This window comes from Natrix helvetica (assembly GCF_964273705.1).
Source record: "Natrix helvetica genome assembly, chromosome: 9".
NCBI lineage: Eukaryota > Metazoa > Chordata > Lepidosauria > Squamata > Natricidae > Natrix > Natrix helvetica.
In genome coordinates, this window is record NC_138560.1 from 13,451,904 (window position 1) to 13,468,488 (window position 16,585).

The 16,585-nt window shown below is 41.3% G+C and overlaps 1 protein-coding gene across 3 annotated transcripts in view; it reads right to left on the minus strand.

Annotated features, from left to right (window-relative positions):
* Window positions 1-16,585, minus strand: part of PHACTR4 (phosphatase and actin regulator 4) — an 86,956-nt gene that overhangs the window by 29,443 nt on the left and 40,928 nt on the right. For 2 of the 3 annotated variants that reach the window (XM_081961757.1, XM_081961756.1), the window contains exons 3-4: window positions 4,606-4,782; window positions 2,659-2,739 (exon numbers count right to left, since the gene is read on the minus strand). In XM_081961757.1, the coding sequence (XP_081817883.1) occupies window positions 2,659-2,739; window positions 4,606-4,782 (258 nt within the window). Of the gene's footprint in view, window positions 1-2,658; window positions 2,740-4,605; window positions 4,783-14,623; window positions 14,924-16,585 lie in introns of those variants that run through there. The other variant, XM_081961755.1, reaches the window with a different exon arrangement.

The following is a 16,585-nucleotide window of genomic DNA, read 5'->3' on the forward strand; positions in this document are numbered from 1 at the left end:
TGCGCACACGCATGCATTAACAGTGTGCTGTATTTTTAAATTCTGTATCTTGGCCTCAGACTGTAAATAAGTAGGCTCTCTTTTAGATTCATGTTATCAGTAGGAAACTCCTACCATAAAGACATTCACCTTCATGCTGTAGCTTGTACATGCAAGTTTATGCTTGTATGCTTTTCATATTTACACATCTATTCATTTGTCCCTTCTTTTTTTCCAAATGTTTACATGCCGCTTCAGTCATTATACCTCCAAACAATTTATCCTTGTTCATTTTTCTCTAACAGTGTAACTATAGTGTGACGTTACACACTATTTATTCTCCAATGCTGTATATATCACATGTCTGTGATCGTTTTTACCGGCCCCAACAAAATACACATTGTTCTGTGTTTCTGAATTTCCAGCTTCTGTTTAAGGAGGAAATGAAGGCAGCGGCTGAGTAAATGATCTTGGCACATATGCAGGCAAGTACTTCTCATGTGGTCTATATGATTCAAGACCAAAAAACTCTCTGATCTCTGTGAATTTCTGATGAGGGAGATGGATTGTTAGTGTTTTTGTGTCCTTGGCAGGCCAAAAGGAAGAGAACAGAGAGAGGTGGTGGCAGCCAGGAAGGGCAGTTTAGAAAATAAGATCGATCTATCTCTCTCTCTCTCTCTCTCTCTCTCTCTCTCTCTCTCTCTCTCTCTCTCTCTCTCTCCCTCCCTCCCTCCCTCCCTCCCTCCCTCCCTCCCTCCCTCCCTCTCTCTCTGTGTATGCCTTGAGCAATGTCAACCAAACTTGGTACACAGATGACTTACTCTCTGAAAACAAATATTGTGGGGGGTAAGACACCCCTAACACACCCCCAGGGCGTGGGAGTGCCTGTGTATGTGTGTGTTCCATGCAGTGGTGCATTTGGGAAAATCCAGGGTTACCTAAAGGTTACGTGCATCCCACAGATGCATGCCACATCCCAGATGTATAGACAATGCTGTGAGCAAGCTAACAGAAATGGAACAATTCTTCTTTTCCAACGTATCACACTGAAGGAAGGAAGAAGCTTGGAGAGTCAGTTTCTGTCACTACAGATCTCTCCTGTGTTTATTTACAGTGAGCCTCTGAATCCTGCTGTCAAGTGGAACACAAATATTTTTAACTCACAGTAAATAAGGAATAGGAAGGGAGAGGCATGGATTTCTTGTGCTGCTGAGAAGGGAAGGGTATTTCCTCCTCTGCCTTTTCCTGTAGGCAGGGCTGGATCAGCAATTTTTACGGCACCTTCTGTAAAATCAGATCTAGGGTTACCATTTAGCATCTGACTGAATGGGGAAGGGAGAATGACCAACTTGCTCTTTGCAACATTCCTAAATTCGAAAAAGGACAACTTTCGCTCAGGAATTCCGTTCCTCATCCAGTTGGGGAAGAGTAACGTCTTTTTCTGCTGAAGATGCTATAGGAAAAGCCTACCTGTTCTTTTGCTGCCATTAGAACAGGGGTCTCCAACTTTGGCAAACAAGTCCGCCAATGGAAGCTTAAACAGATCTGAGTCTGTGCAGAGAATTAAAACAGAAACTTACGCAGTCTGCTGCTCTGAGAAGTAAACTAGCAGTCTGTCTGGGCTTGTCTGCTGAAATGAAACTAACTGCTTGTGCTTGCCTGTAAATATCCTGCCTTGTGTTTACTTGGAAGAACCACCTGTTGGTATTGTACATTTATTCATCTATTCCTATGTATATAAAGAAGTTAATGAATCCAGCTGAATCAGTTATCTGTGCATGCTTCTGGATTTGAATTTATGCAACAAACTCTGACACAGCTTATGCTTCAAAAGTCTACACTTATGGTCCCCCAAATCTAAATTATGGTCCCAAATCATTGTGTTAGCGCCTGCAGAGGTTCCTTTAAGAATCTTTGGCCTGCCACACTGAGGTTTCCAGTCTTGAATTATCCAGATATGAGCTCACATCTGCTAAGGATTTTGCAAGTTGGCTGTCAATCATCCAGTCACTCACAATTTTAGATAAAGTCTTGTCCAGTCCCATCATCAATTATCAAGAGTTGAACCAAAGTCATTTATATATCAAGACTGTGTTTTAATCCTTGCAATATTATGAGCCATGATGGCACAGTGGTTAGAATGCAGTACTGCAGATTAACTCTGCCCACAGTCTGGAGTTCGATCCTGACCTGCTCAAAGTTGACTCAGCCTTCTATCTTTCCGAGGTTTTACTACTGTTGGCAGTAAAACAAAGACCCAGATTGTTGGGGGCAATATGTTGGCATTTGCAAACCGCTCAGAGAGTTATGTAAAACTTTATTGAGCGATATATGTGTCTAAGTGCTATTGCTCTTCCTTTTCCATTGTTACTTTGGAATCCAACTCAGCTTTTCAGTTACTCCCCAGTTGACCTTCAAAAACTCATAATCTGTCAACCTAAAATGTCTCCTTGGAGAAAAGGAAGGAAATAAATGAAACCGCTCTTTCGCCTGCTCTCCCCGGAACATATAATATCAAAAATGTTCCAAGGGCAGACAAGGACAGAGAGTCACATTTAGCAGAAGTGGGGAAGGGATGGGAGGAAACGAGGGGGCACCCAGGCATGAAATGCCAATGATGAGGCTTATCAGAGCTGGAACTGCAAATAGACAGAGGAAGACAATGGAAGACAAACTCACCCTGTTCATCATCTTCCAACAGAACCCCTCTTTTAATGAGCTCCTCTCTTGGCTTTCGCATTGAAATCTTTCGTTCTAAAACTGACATTAAATTGGAAAGAAAGAAAAAAAAAACCAGCACTCAGAATAGAGGGCAAAGATGGGAGGAGAAATCACTTTTAAGATACGGTTTAAGTGGCTCGCTACAATTGCTTTAAGGACGAGTGTTACATTCTTTTTGTAAATATTTCTTTTTCCTCAATCCACGTTGCAAGAGGAGGAATACACCTCATAGCTAAATACATACGGTATTTTACAACTGGGAAACAGTCAATGGAACTTTTAACCATGCACCTCTTGTCTGAAATTCTACATTGGCATCCCTAGTGCAGGCCACTTCAGCAAAGCTTAGTTATAGCCGCAGTTGGCTATCATTATTATTAGGCAATAAAACATTTGGAAACATTTCTGTGGAGGAGGGAGATCTGGAATCTGCTATTTTCAAGTTAAGAATGCAAAGTGCTATGCAAGATCATTTCTGATCTGGAAAGCCTGAAGATTCAGTGCAGCCAGGGGAGGTAAAAATGGCCCAAGAACAAATATCAGTTCCAAAACAAGGACTGGGATCTCCGAAAGTCACAAACCATGACTGGTAGTTTGTCAATTAAACCTTCCTTTGAATTAAGCCACAAAACATGATTTACAACAGGGCTCTCCAAACTTGGCAACTTTTAAGACTTGTGGACTTCAACTCCCACAATTCTCCAGCCAGCATAGCTGCTTGAAGACCTCTGATTTACAAAGTACAATGGCTAGAAATCTCTCATTACCATTCAAAGCTCTACCCCCCCCCCAAAAAAAAATCAAGCTACTTTACCACTTAATGCAGTAAACTCGGGCTAAGAATGCCCAAGGGATTAAGGATTAAATTTACTAAATTTAAGGGAGCAACACTGAGTAACTAGAACTAAGGAGAAACAATAAATCAGTGGAACAGACATCATAGATGCTCCCACATTGGGGTTTTTAAAGAAGAGATTGGACAACTGTTTGTCTGGGGTGATCTAAGGTCTCCTGCCTTGAGCAGAGGGTTGCACTAGAAGACCTCTGAGGTTCCCTCCAGCCCTATGATTCTATTTCTACCATATTTTTCAGAGTATAAGACGCACCTTTTTCTCTCAAAAAAGAGGCTGAAAATCTGAGTGCGTCTTATACACTAAATACAGCATTTTTTGCCTCCCCAAACCCTGCCCCTTCACCCAAATGGCCATGCATAGCCTTTAGGAGGCTTTCAGAGTGCTCCTGGGGGCTGGGGAGGGCAGAAATGAGAAATAAAACGGGCCATTTTTGGCTCAATTTTGCACCCCCAGCCCCAGGAGCACTCCTCCTAAAGGCTATCCATGCTCTTTTTTTGACACAAAAACAGGCCCGCTTTTGCAAAAAAACTGGACATTTTCTGCTTGTTTTTGCCCCCCTACCCTACCCTCTGGAATGAGCTGCCCCCGGAGCTTCGCATAATCCCTGACCTCCGGTCCTTCCGACGCACCCTAAAAAGTTGGCTTTTCGAGCAAGCCGGCCTGGGCTGTTAATTTTATTTAATTTTTAAAATGTGAGTGTTATATAAATTGGGTTTGTTTTTTTGGACTGTTTCTAATTTCCTTTTAACTTTTGTACTATGTGTTTTTTAATGCTGTACGCCGCCCTGAGTCCTTGGGAGAAGGGCTGCATATAAATCTAATAAATCCAAATCCAAATCCTCCAGAAACACTCCACAAGCCTCCTATTTGTGCCCTTTAAAAAAAGGGGGCCCGTTTTCGCGAAAAACAAGCCGTTTTGGGGAGGTTTGCAGAATGCAAAAACATTTTTTTAAAATTTGCCTCTCCAAAACCTTGGTGCATCTTATACTTCCAAAAAAAAAAAAAAGGTATTTCTAAAGGAGAAGAGCAGAAGTGGAGTCCAGCAAGTTACCTTCTGACGTCTCCTTAAATTTTCCACTGGTTTTCTTTTTCCGCCACTTCCAAGGCTTAAAGATCTTGCCAAACCCAGCAAATTTGCTCTTTCTCTTGGAAGGGGGCGTCGTGTCGCCGGATTCCAGAACTTCAGCCACCATCCCGGCATCCTGTGTCGGATGCTCCCTCTCTTCAGCTGCACAGGAAAGAGAAAAGGGGAACATTCATTGTAAGAGGACATTGGTACGACGGTGACTCGCTCCAGATGAAGGTAACTAGAGAGGAAGGTGACTTAAGTGACCATTTGAGCCAGCGGTGGGATTCGCTTACTTTCCCTATCTGTTCGCAAATGCGAGCGCGCATGCCATGTCTGCCTTCTGCGCATGCGCAGTGCTCGCTCATTACGTCAGGGTGAGTGGGCGGAGCCCCCTGCAGCCACCGCTACCGGTTCGTCCGCACCGGAGAGAACCTGATGAAAGCGACTTATGACCAATTTTCATACTTACGACCGTTGCAGCATCGAAATTCAGACGCTTGGCAACTGACTCGTATTTATGACGGTTGCAGCGTCTCGGGGTTGTACGATCACCTTGTGCAGCCTTCCGACAAGCAAAGTCAATAGGCAAGCCAGATTCATTCAACCACTGGGACTCGCTTAACAGCTACAGGGATTCACTTAACAACGGTGGCAAGAAAGGTCATGCAATGGGGCAAAGCTCACTTGACAACTGTCGCACTTAGCAACAGAAATTTTGGACTCAATTGTGGTCACATGTCATGGATTAGCTGTAGCTGGAATATAACTTTTTAAGGTGTTTTTTAAAAAGCTTACACAGCAGGAAAATACACAGGGAAAAAAACTTTTCTGTACGATTTCTGTACTCAACATTTGGTAGGGTTCAGGAACCCTTTACCGATAATCACAGCAGCACAAATACTGTGCATCACACTATTGGGTGGATGTGCTATAAAATGGGGAGACAGAAAACAAGCTAGAATTATGAGGGGTTGGGTGGTTTTGATTTACTTCCTGTTTTAAAGGGGAGGGAGGGGGCAGGAAAAAGCATCCCACGCCAAAAGTAACAATCTCAGGAAATCAACACAATAACAGCCTCCCACTCCACCTTCTGTTCTGGCATTCCCCAAACATTCTTAAAAACAAAGAGTGCGCAGGAGGAAGAGAAAGGGCCAGTGGGAAAATATCCCTGCAGCTTATGGCGAAGCTGTTCCATGAAGCAAACAGATGCCAGATATGGAAAACCCATTTAGGGTTTTACCGTTTCGAGCCATTTTTATGGCACTTGGAGTTTTCCTTGTAAAATGTTAGTCAACCGGCATGATTTACAAACTCCATTAGCCAAAAGAAAGCCTTTTCATATTCATTGATAAATATTTTGCCTCTGAATCACTTTCAATTCATACTTCTTCTTCTTCTTTTCTTTAGTTTGTCATGTCCATAAACTTACATTTTATTGGGGGGGGGAGGGGGAGGGCAGACATAAGCAAGAATATTTTATTTTAAAAATCATCAAAATGCCCTATGCATCCCACAGCTTCCCTGGCCGTGCTTATTGCCTGCCCAATATTCCAAAATAATGCTGCTAAAGTTTGACTATTGCAACTTTCCATCTTTTTAGCTACTTGGTCATATGGCCACGTGCCCTCTGCTCAGAGTTAAAACTATGGCATTTTGTAAATGAGCTTACTAAACTTCATGTGCCCCAGAATGTGTCTATATAATTCTTAGAATGATGTCACGTATTCTATGTGGAAACATGGAAGTTTCATTTCCAACATCTAGAGCAACGGTGGCGAACCTTTTCGGTACCGAGGGCGAAAAGGGAGCGGGTGTGCTCGTCTGGCCCGCAACCCAGAAGAGGAGCTGCCCAGGGGGCATGCATGTGCTAGTAAATGAACTTTGGGTTTCCAGCCTGCGCATGCACGTCGGACAGCTAGTCTTCCGGTTTCTGGTGTGCATGCACTCGCGGCAATCAGCTGGCCAGTGCTCATGCCGGAAAACGGGACCAGTTCTTCTAGTTTCCAGCATTGCCACATGAACAAAGGCCAGCTGAACATCATGTGCGCATGCACGCCAGAAACCCAGAAGAGGAACTGGTGACACGGCACATGCCAGACAACATAGCTCTGCGTGCCACTGTGGGCACACGTGCCATAGGTTCGCCATCATGGATCTAGAACAGTGTTTCTCAACCTTGGCAGTTTGAAGATGTGTGGACTTCAACTCCCAGAATTCTGGGAGTTGAAATCACATGTTGCTGGCTGGGGAATTCTAGGAGTTGAAGTCCACACGTTGCTGCCAGGGGAATTCTGGGAGTTGAAGTCCCCACCTCTTCAAACTGCCAAGGTTGAGAAACAGTGATCTAGAGGGTATCACAATGAAGAATGCTGATCAGCATCTTTCTCTTTCTACAAATATGACAACGCAGTAAACAGTTCTCCTTAGGAACAAACTGCAAACAAAGTCAAACAAAATTTAAAAAAAAAATCATCTAGGGAAAAGATGAATCACATCTGATTCGTTACTACAGAACTCACTTCCAAAATGGCACAATCAATTTTAAGTTAAAGAGTGACCAAGACATTATTCCTTAGATTTTTGTATAGTATGCCTTAATTCATCCATTCAAGTTCACTGTGACATCATTTTATTCACAATAATGTAAAATCACAGCTGCCAGTTCTTTAATTGGTATTGGTCTTGATACGCATTGAGTTCTTCCCAGGAACCTAGGATGTTGTAATGTATTGGTATAATATATGGGCAGCTCCAAGCAGTGTAGTGTTTTGTAATTGACAGAAATGTTGTCAATTCATAGATTTTCTATTACCGGTGTCATTATTATGATCATTTCTATGCCTCCCAACTCCCAGGGGCTCTGGGTGGTTTGCAAATTATTAAAAATGTTTGTAAACAAAAAACAATACAAAACCAACCTATATTATAAAGCACAGATGACAAACACTAATGGGTAGTTTCTGTCAGGCGTGAAAGATCAGGTACAAGTTCCAATTAAATTGATGCATTAATAATTATGTCTATATACAATAATCTACTCAACTAACAGCACTATCTTGGCGTGGAATTCAAGAGGAGTTGGAGTTAATCCGTTTGTGGCTACATAGAGATTCTGGGCTGATTTCTCTTTTGACTTCACCCCAGGTTCTCCCAGTCCTTCTCCGAGTTTCGCAAACTGCATGAAGTTAAAATGGAACAAATCACTTTAGGAATCCTGCAACCTGCATACTCTCCACATCTACGGCCATTCCATTTCTCAGCAACGGCCATACCATGTGCAAATTCCAAAATTCCAGGGTTGAAATTTGTGGTTTAGCATAAGCATAAAACCTAAGTTAAATTGAAATCTTCTAACATTCACTTCTACTTGCCATGCCTTATTACTCTACATCAAGAATGCCTTCTTCAATGAAGTCATGATGTAAATGTTCTCCTGGCACAGGACTGCCATTTCAATTTCTTCCAGTATTTACAACATCCTGTAGCCCAAGTCAGATTTCTATTCAAACGAATGTTTTCAGAAATCTGGCATCATTGGAGTGACACTGGCTTCAAAAGGGTTCATATCATACAACGATACAGTTGAGATCATGTATGAATGGGAACAAAGGCAATTTAAGACCAATCTGATGAGGAAATAATATATTACTCTTGTTCTATGTTCTTAGTGAGTAGATCAGGTATTATCATAATTCTTTCAGAGGGAGATGTTAAAGTAACTGCCTTTTGTTGTTGTTAGTTGCGAAGTCATGTCCAACCCATCGCGACCCCATGGACAATGTTCCTCCAGGCCTTCCTGTCCTCTACCATCCTCTGGAGTCCATTTAAACTCACCCCTTCTGCTTCGGTGATTCCATCCAGCCACCTCATTCTCTGTCGTCCCCTTCTTCTCTTGTCCTCAATCGTTCCCAGCATTAGGCTCTTTTTCAATGACTCCTTCCATCTCATTGGGTGGCCAAAGTATTTGAGTTTCCTCTTCAGGATCTGGCCTTCTAAAGAGCAGTCAGGGTTGATCTCCTCTAGGACTGACCGGTTGGATGGCCTTGCAGTCCAAGCTACTTGCAGGAGTCTTCTCCAGCACCATACTTCAAAGGCCTCAATTTTTTGGCGCTCAGCCTTCCTAATGGTCCAACTTTCACAGCCATACATTGCAACTGGGAAAACCATAGCCTTGACTATATGCACTTTTGTTAGCAGGGTGATGTCTCTGCTTTTTAGTATGCTGTCTTGATTTGCCATCACTTTCTTCCTAGGAGCAAGTGTCTCTTAATTTCTTGGCTGCAGTCCCCATCTACGGTGATTTGGAGCCCAGGAAAATAAAATCGGTCACTACCTACATTTCTTTCCCATCTATTTGCCAGGATGGCTCACGCTGTAGGGGGTATTCCCATGGAACCTTCCAAAAATAAGTCTATTTTTTGGCAAATATTGACACGAGACATTTTTGAATCTCAGCTGCACAAGAACACTTTTAAGACCTGTGTCCTTAAAATAAACAAACTCAAGGGATATAGAATACAGTATTTCCAGATGCAACAAATGCTTGGATAGAGAATGCCTCCCAATGCAAAACCCAATTTAAACCATACTGAGTTATGCAGAAATGTGTACAAGTAACTACTTAGCACGTTAACTACTTAGGGGAAATCTTTGGATGGGAATTCACAACTCCATGTTTTGGAGAAAACAAGAAAACCAAGGTAAATATCTTCTCCAAAAGAGCAAATGTCTTGTATATGGACACTTCCAGCTAATTCCTTGGCACCGCTACTTAAATAATTGTATTCAGTTGGTAAAAGAAAGGTATTTTCTTGAATTCTTGGTAGAGTGGATTTGACTGAAACAGTTTTAAAACACCACTCAAGAAAACTCACTTTAAATCAGGATTTATTTACTCATCAACATTAGTATATAACCATCATTGCCATAAAAGGAATAATATATAGATTATAGTTTCTGAAAACAAAGCAAGTCTGGTTTTGCTCAGCAACAGAGGAAAATCCTTGGGAACATTCTGTGTTTTTATCTCCATGACCTGCTCAGAAAGAAGAGTAAGATCTAAAGATTATGAAATAGATCAAAAGAGACCCCATGTTTAGTGAGTATCTCTGAAAAAGCATTCTTCATATTTTTGCAGAACACAAAAGCCAACAGTTTTAGGATATCTTTTGCAAACATAGTTCTGGACATCAAAAGCAACATTGCTAAATATTCCAAGTATTTGAAAACTTGCTTCCTCTTTAGGAAAATGCCAAGGACAGCTCTTAACTCATGTGTTGTATTTTAATAAGAGGTCTAATTTTATTCATTCACTTGATGAAATGATCATCTCCAAGTTCACAGTCGGAACTTTATTTTAATGATATTTGCTGCAGCCCCAAATTATAATGTTCATCATTCTTCCCAATGCCATGAAAAAAACAATGAAGTTCTAGAATTCATCCTATTGATTACTGGTTATAAAGGGGTAATTCAGTGAAGACATACTGGGAATATAATCACTCTGAAGCAATAGTGCAACCACCTGTAATCAGATCATAATTCTACAGTAGTAACTGTTAAATGCAAAAACTCAATGAAGTATGCTAATCTTAGTCAAATAAAATATATTCACTTTCTTCTTCATAAATATTCTAAAATTGTGTTGTGTAAAAATGGATGGATCAACAGGTAATGTGGGTTTATAACTTACATTTTCTAATCATCAAAAGCCTACATCACAAACATTTCTTTCTTGTGCAAAAAGTCCGCAAGGTGTTTTGGAGTCATTGATGAATGTCAATAATGACTTCTGTCTAATCAAATAAGACCAGTGTTTCTCAACCTTGGGAATTCCGGGAGTTGAAGTCCACCCCTCTTAAAAGTTCCCATAGTTGCGAAACACTGAACAATAAGTCAATTTTCCCATATTGACAAGTTCTGCCGATTTCTCTAACCATTCCTCCATATACTCCATTGGGTAATGCCCAATCTTTCCCTCATTGAGCATACAGTAATCTCACTGCAGTAATCATAGACTGAAATAATATTCCTAACTGTTCACCCATCAGTCTTAAAAAGAAAACCTCTGGCTTTAATGCAGACAGTAGATCCCATCGTTCTTTATACATGTTTAAAATTCTGGGGTAACGCAACTGTTATCTTGCCTATTTCTTCCACTGTTAACTATAATCTTCATTTGAGTTATATATTCCCAAAGGGTAGCAGTTTCCCGTAACAACAAAGCCAGTCAAGGAGTGCCAAAAAACCCACCAAATTAAAGCTTTTTCGAAATAAATAAATAAATAACCCCCCCCCCCTTTTCCTAGCAGAAATGCATATATATTCCTATGCCAACGTCCTGCATCCACTAGGCGCTCAATAATAACTCAATAAATTTGATGGCATTATATTAGTTTATTCTGCATTGCACCAAGCACCGCGTGACAAGCAGAAGAGGAAGATGGCTGATGTCACGATGCCAAGAACGACCCATGATGGCTCTGAGGTAGCACAACGATCCACTAGATCCTGGAAGAGTACAAAGGGGCTTCTTCCTGGTATTTCAGCTATTGCATTAGTAGTCACCCCAGGCTAGCAGCAAACTCTCTGGAGGTAAACAATGTCAATTTTGTTAAAATTATTTAACAAAACAACTGAAAATCACAAGGCCACGAAGTCCTGTCTGTACATCTTTCCTAACAGATTTATATAGATTGGTACAAACATTGGAGGTCATGTGTTTCTTCAAATATTGATATATATTTATATATTCCAATTAGAAAAAAGAATAAAAGCTAGCTAGTTCCAGCTATGGTAGAAGATCCCAAGCGGCAGGCTTTTTCATGCTATTGTAGCAGCAAAAAGTAGACCAAGTGCTACTATTTTTGCTCTTTCATTAAGGAAGTCTGCCCGGGCTTTTTATCTTTTGCTCTCAAGCTGGCATGTTTTCTGATTAAAAACAACGGGTTATTCCTCTTTCGTAAGTTTAAACTCCGTATCACAAAACATCTGCTTATTTTGGGCACAAGCCGTATTTCTTTGGACACGATGCATCCGCTATGCGAACATTCTCACTATCCAGGAACCATGCGGGAGATACACAGCACATTTGCATATTGAGAAAAATAGTGGGGGGACCTGGCAGGAGGTGTAATTGGGGTCGGCTAACTCTCGTTTTTTCAACCCATGGCTTGGATAAGTTGCCGGAGATGAATGTCAAGTCAACACCCAGGGAACAGGAGGGTGGAGGGAGTGTCAAAACACACATCATAGCATCCCTGTGGAAAGCCCTGTGAGTTTGGTATTTGCACCCGGTATCAAGTACAAAATAGTGAGGTTTGTTTGCATCACGAAGTCACACAATATATTTTGTCATTTTTTCTTTCTTTCATCATAATCAGAGTTAATAGCGCTAGATACTGAGGGGTGAAAAAGAGCCAGAGTTACTGTTGATAAGCTTAAAGACGCTAATGCTGCAATTTTTTTTTAAAAGGCTATGCTCTACTTCAGCAGGAACAAGTGTATGGTGGTAGTGGCAGCAAATTCTTGGAGGAAATGAAAGGAACTGAACCTCCCTATAACACCCTTTGAATGGGTGGGAGTAGGAATAGAGAGAAAAATTGCAGACCACAGGAACCAGGAGCCCCACTCAGGTGACCCTGGGGACACAGATAAACCTCCAAGGGCTTCAAGGACTCTCTAAAAGGATGCAAATGACCAGCTTTCTGCAAGGAGTATAAATCCTTCCATTCCCCACTGCCTTGTCAGAGCTGAATAAGCTTCTTGGATGAGAAGTGAAACGTCTTCGAAAGAAAAAAATAAGGACATCCAATTGCCTCCTGAAAAAAGCACCTTTGGGAAAACCATGACCTGGATAACTGAGCATCTCTACAGACTCCCCATTCACACAACCAGGGACACACAGGTTGTGCACCTATAGCTGTCTGTTACATGCATACTGCATACTGTCATTTGCACGGCACATACTTTCACTGGGAACCCACACACGCACGAGCCAAGAGAATGTTGGATAAAGCCCTTGTCTGGGAAATATTTAATTTAACTGAATTCCACATTTCCTCACACCTTCCCAAGAGCACCAGACTGTCTTGCAATATGTTTGCTGAAGTCAAAACTATGTGCACTCAGGGCTTAAGTATGGGGAAGGTCACCCCACCTACCTGAAAAGAAAAACAACCTGCTGCAGAAAAATAATGGCTATTTCCAATATTGTAACCTGTGTCGGCCACATCAACAAATACCACATATACCTCTATTTGCAATAAGGGCAAATATACATTCTGTCTCTGGTGAATGCATATGATCTAAAAGAAACTAAGGTGCAAAACAGGTGTGTTGATTTCATTCAGTAACACCAGGTGAGCTCAATGGAACAGACAATATATACGTATAGGTTATGTTGCACCCTAAATACTGTACTAACCATCTCACCGGGCTTCTTCAGATGCCTACAGTACATTGAAGGTTTATCTATTGCTAAAGAATTGTTTTGTTTTGTTTTAATTTCAACTATCAGTGCTTTGGTTTAAGTCTTCCAAACATTGGGAACACAAGATAATAGAACACAAGGATCTGTAAGCTACTATCTAATCTGCTCCTTTGCAAAGAAGGAAATTGCTAAATACATTTAGCAATTTAAATTAGCAGGGAATGCACAGACACACGAAATTAGAAATCGCTTCTTAAAAATGGGGAGGCACTTAGTGGAGATTTAAAATGCGACTCATAATAGAGGCCACAAGACAAGCTGCCAATATAATTTAACTCTTAAAGCTCCTTTCCCAAATCAAAGGCTGCCTCTACTGAAGTCACACCCTATTTGTGCAATATACCTTGTACACAGAGTCAGGCTAAGAAATGTTTCTTAACTCGAGTTTGGAGTCCTGTGAGAAAAATATATTAATGGCAGGTACATTAAAAACCTCAACTGTCAGCATCTTTAAGTCAGCTCCTGGTTGACTAGCAGGCAACATCAAGTCAATCTAGGTAGCCTTATAGAGATATTTTCTGGATGTCTCCCTAGACAAATCAATTGAGTCCACAGTTAAATAGGAGAGGAAGATGGGGGGGGGGGGATTCCTTGTACAATTCTGATGTTAACTCTTTAAAATGCAAAACGTACCCAATCCTGAAGATTGAATCCTCTATTGAGGCACCACAAGACGCCTCCCCTGCATCTGCCCCCAATTCTTTGACTCTCTGCTTTGCCCAAACATTCAACAGAACCCAAGAGACGTACAGTTATGAGATTTTGTAGGGACAGCAGCAATGACCACGACTGTGGCATTAATAGTGCCCCAAAACCCGTGGGATGGGACTGGAAGGACACTGTCTGGAATCCTCAACCTGAAATTGCTCTTCCTTCCTTCTTCGATAATAATTCCATTTTAATTCTAAAGCGTAAGATCGTGGAGGGAATGGGGTTTTTTTTTTAAATGGAAGCAAGTGGATATGAATCCATATTTTGGTCTTTTTTTTAAATCTCCTGCTAAAGGATGACTGAATAAATTGCTTCGGGATGGTGATTAGAATAATGAATCTTTTAATAACGAAGTATTTGTACAGAGGAGAAAAGGCAAATCAGCACATCATCCCTGTCTGAGGCATTTAACTCCAAGCAAGATCTGTGGTACGTATTTTCTGCTGACCCAAGTTTCACTTTTAAATTTTTTTTTACCACTCTGGCAGCCACAAGCAAAAGATCAAAAAACTTGGTTCTTAAAGTACATCAGGTACAAGTTACAGAGCAATAAGTGTTCCAAAGGAGGGATTCTCTCTCTCTCTCTCTCTCCCTTCCTCCCTCCTTCCCTCTCTGTCTCTCTCTGTCTCTGTCTCTCTTTTAAAGCAAGGATTACGAAAACAATCTCTCTCCTCGGCTCTTCTGAGACTCCCAAAGCCCTTCCAACTTACACAACCCTAGCCATCTCTTTTTCAACGTGCTTCGCCTGCGATCCTTGGCTGCTGCTTTCAGCTGCAACCAGACCCCTCCATTACTCACCCAAGGGAGCTGGATATACCGGTCTGGAGTAGCGCGTCTGTCCCATTCTTCTATTCTTCAAGGTAGGCTCGGAGAGAGAGGGAGCAAGGCAAGCGGATCCGTGGAACAGACATCAGCCCCTGAAAGTTGACAAGACTCTGCGGGGTGGAGAAACTTCGCTGCGCCCCTCCAATCACGCCGAGATCATCCCCCAAGTCGAATACCCCCCCCCCAAGTCATAAAAATGTCCAGGATGATGGGTCGAAGCTCTGCTGTATCCCTGGTTCAGGGCACCGTGTAATTCTCATAAATACGCTCCCATGCCAGCTCCCTCCAAAGGAGGAACAAATGCCTGTCATTCCACAGTGCGTATTCTGCTTAGGGGTGGATCTCATGAAGGAGGAGGAGGAGGAGGAGGAGAAGGAGGAGGAGGCTTCGGAGCTACAGAAGCCAAATAATCAACATCCCCTGGGCTCTTTAAAGGCAGGAGTTAAAAGGCTGGAAGGAGGACGAACAAGCAGATGGGTTTGGAAGACTTCAAACAGCCAAAACAGCTTATAAACAAGCCACTACTAATTGTCATTCTTCTGCTTTGAAGGGAGAAATCTGAGCACCCTGGTTTTCTTGAGGTTGGGGTGGGGGGGGGAGGTGGAAGGACGGAAACCATCTGAAATGGATTAGCTACCCCTGAGATTCCAACTTCTTCCATATCAGGAAAGGGAAAAGAAGTGATTAAAAAGAAGAGGAAGAGGGAGGAGGGGAACAGAGAAAGGATTCTTATTCTCTGGTGCCAACTGGAAGGACAGAACCGAGAATTAGGTGTTCTTTGGATCGATCAACACAGAGTCCAAGGGGATATTGGTGGATGCAGCAATGCAGTTCTTCATATCATTATTATTATTTTTCAATCCAGAAATGAGGAATCCAAGAGGTAATGTATTCTGAGTATCCAAGCCGCGTTAATTGGAATTTTTAAAAAAATCTTCTGTCCATGGAGATTCTCAGTCATCCAGGTCATGGTTGTCCCAAAGGTGCTTTTTTCTGAAAACTGATGATGCTTCTTGGATGAGAAGCGAAATGTCTTCAAGGAAAAACAGGGAAAAAAGCACCTTTGGGACTTCATTATCTTCTATTTCTAAATCGACTTCTCTATTGCTGGATTATTCCCAACATTGCCAGATAACACGATCATGCTAAGAATTAGTGTCAGGGTTTGAAATGCTATCTTTTTTGTAAACCATGTATTAAATTGTCCCTATTTTTCCTTATTTGTATTGCTGCATATAGGGAAAAAAACTAAATTTACTAATCCTATAAACACAAGTAGGGAAGAGATTCAAACTAAACCTATGTGTATCTTCAGAGCTCCCCTTATCACCAAATTAAAATTTCCCATCTATAATGCATGCAATTGTGAAACAATCCTGTTCCAGAACAAACCATTAATAGTTTCTTTTTCCGGAAGGTTTTAGAGCCCCATAAATATACATTATGGCTTTATATAGAAATTATATAAGATCACATATACGATATATTAACAGAAATAGAAAAATACTCCGTATCAAAGGAAAACTAAATTTGGGTAAATGTTAAGTATTTGGCTATTAGGAAGAACTGCATTTTTGGATTACTTCTGCAATCAAATGCGTGTCATCAAATACGTAATTTGCTTTTTAATTCCCCATGTGTTAGATTACCTCAAAATAGCATATCAATAAAACTGTGCAAGTTAAGAAGAGATGTTACGCTTAACGCATTTCTAGAACTGTTATTTTGCCCATGAGCTGGACCAATAATTTATTTCCTTCTATTTTGAAGCACTGTTAGAAACCATGAGATGTTACTGCAGTTATTTTTTTATTCAAGTGATCTTTATGAGCTACCCAGACTCCCTTGAACAAAGGAAGAAGTTCATGAACTTCAAAACTCAAGTCTAAATGACAAGTTTTCAAATCTCATCTAAGAAGAAATGCAAAGTCGTAC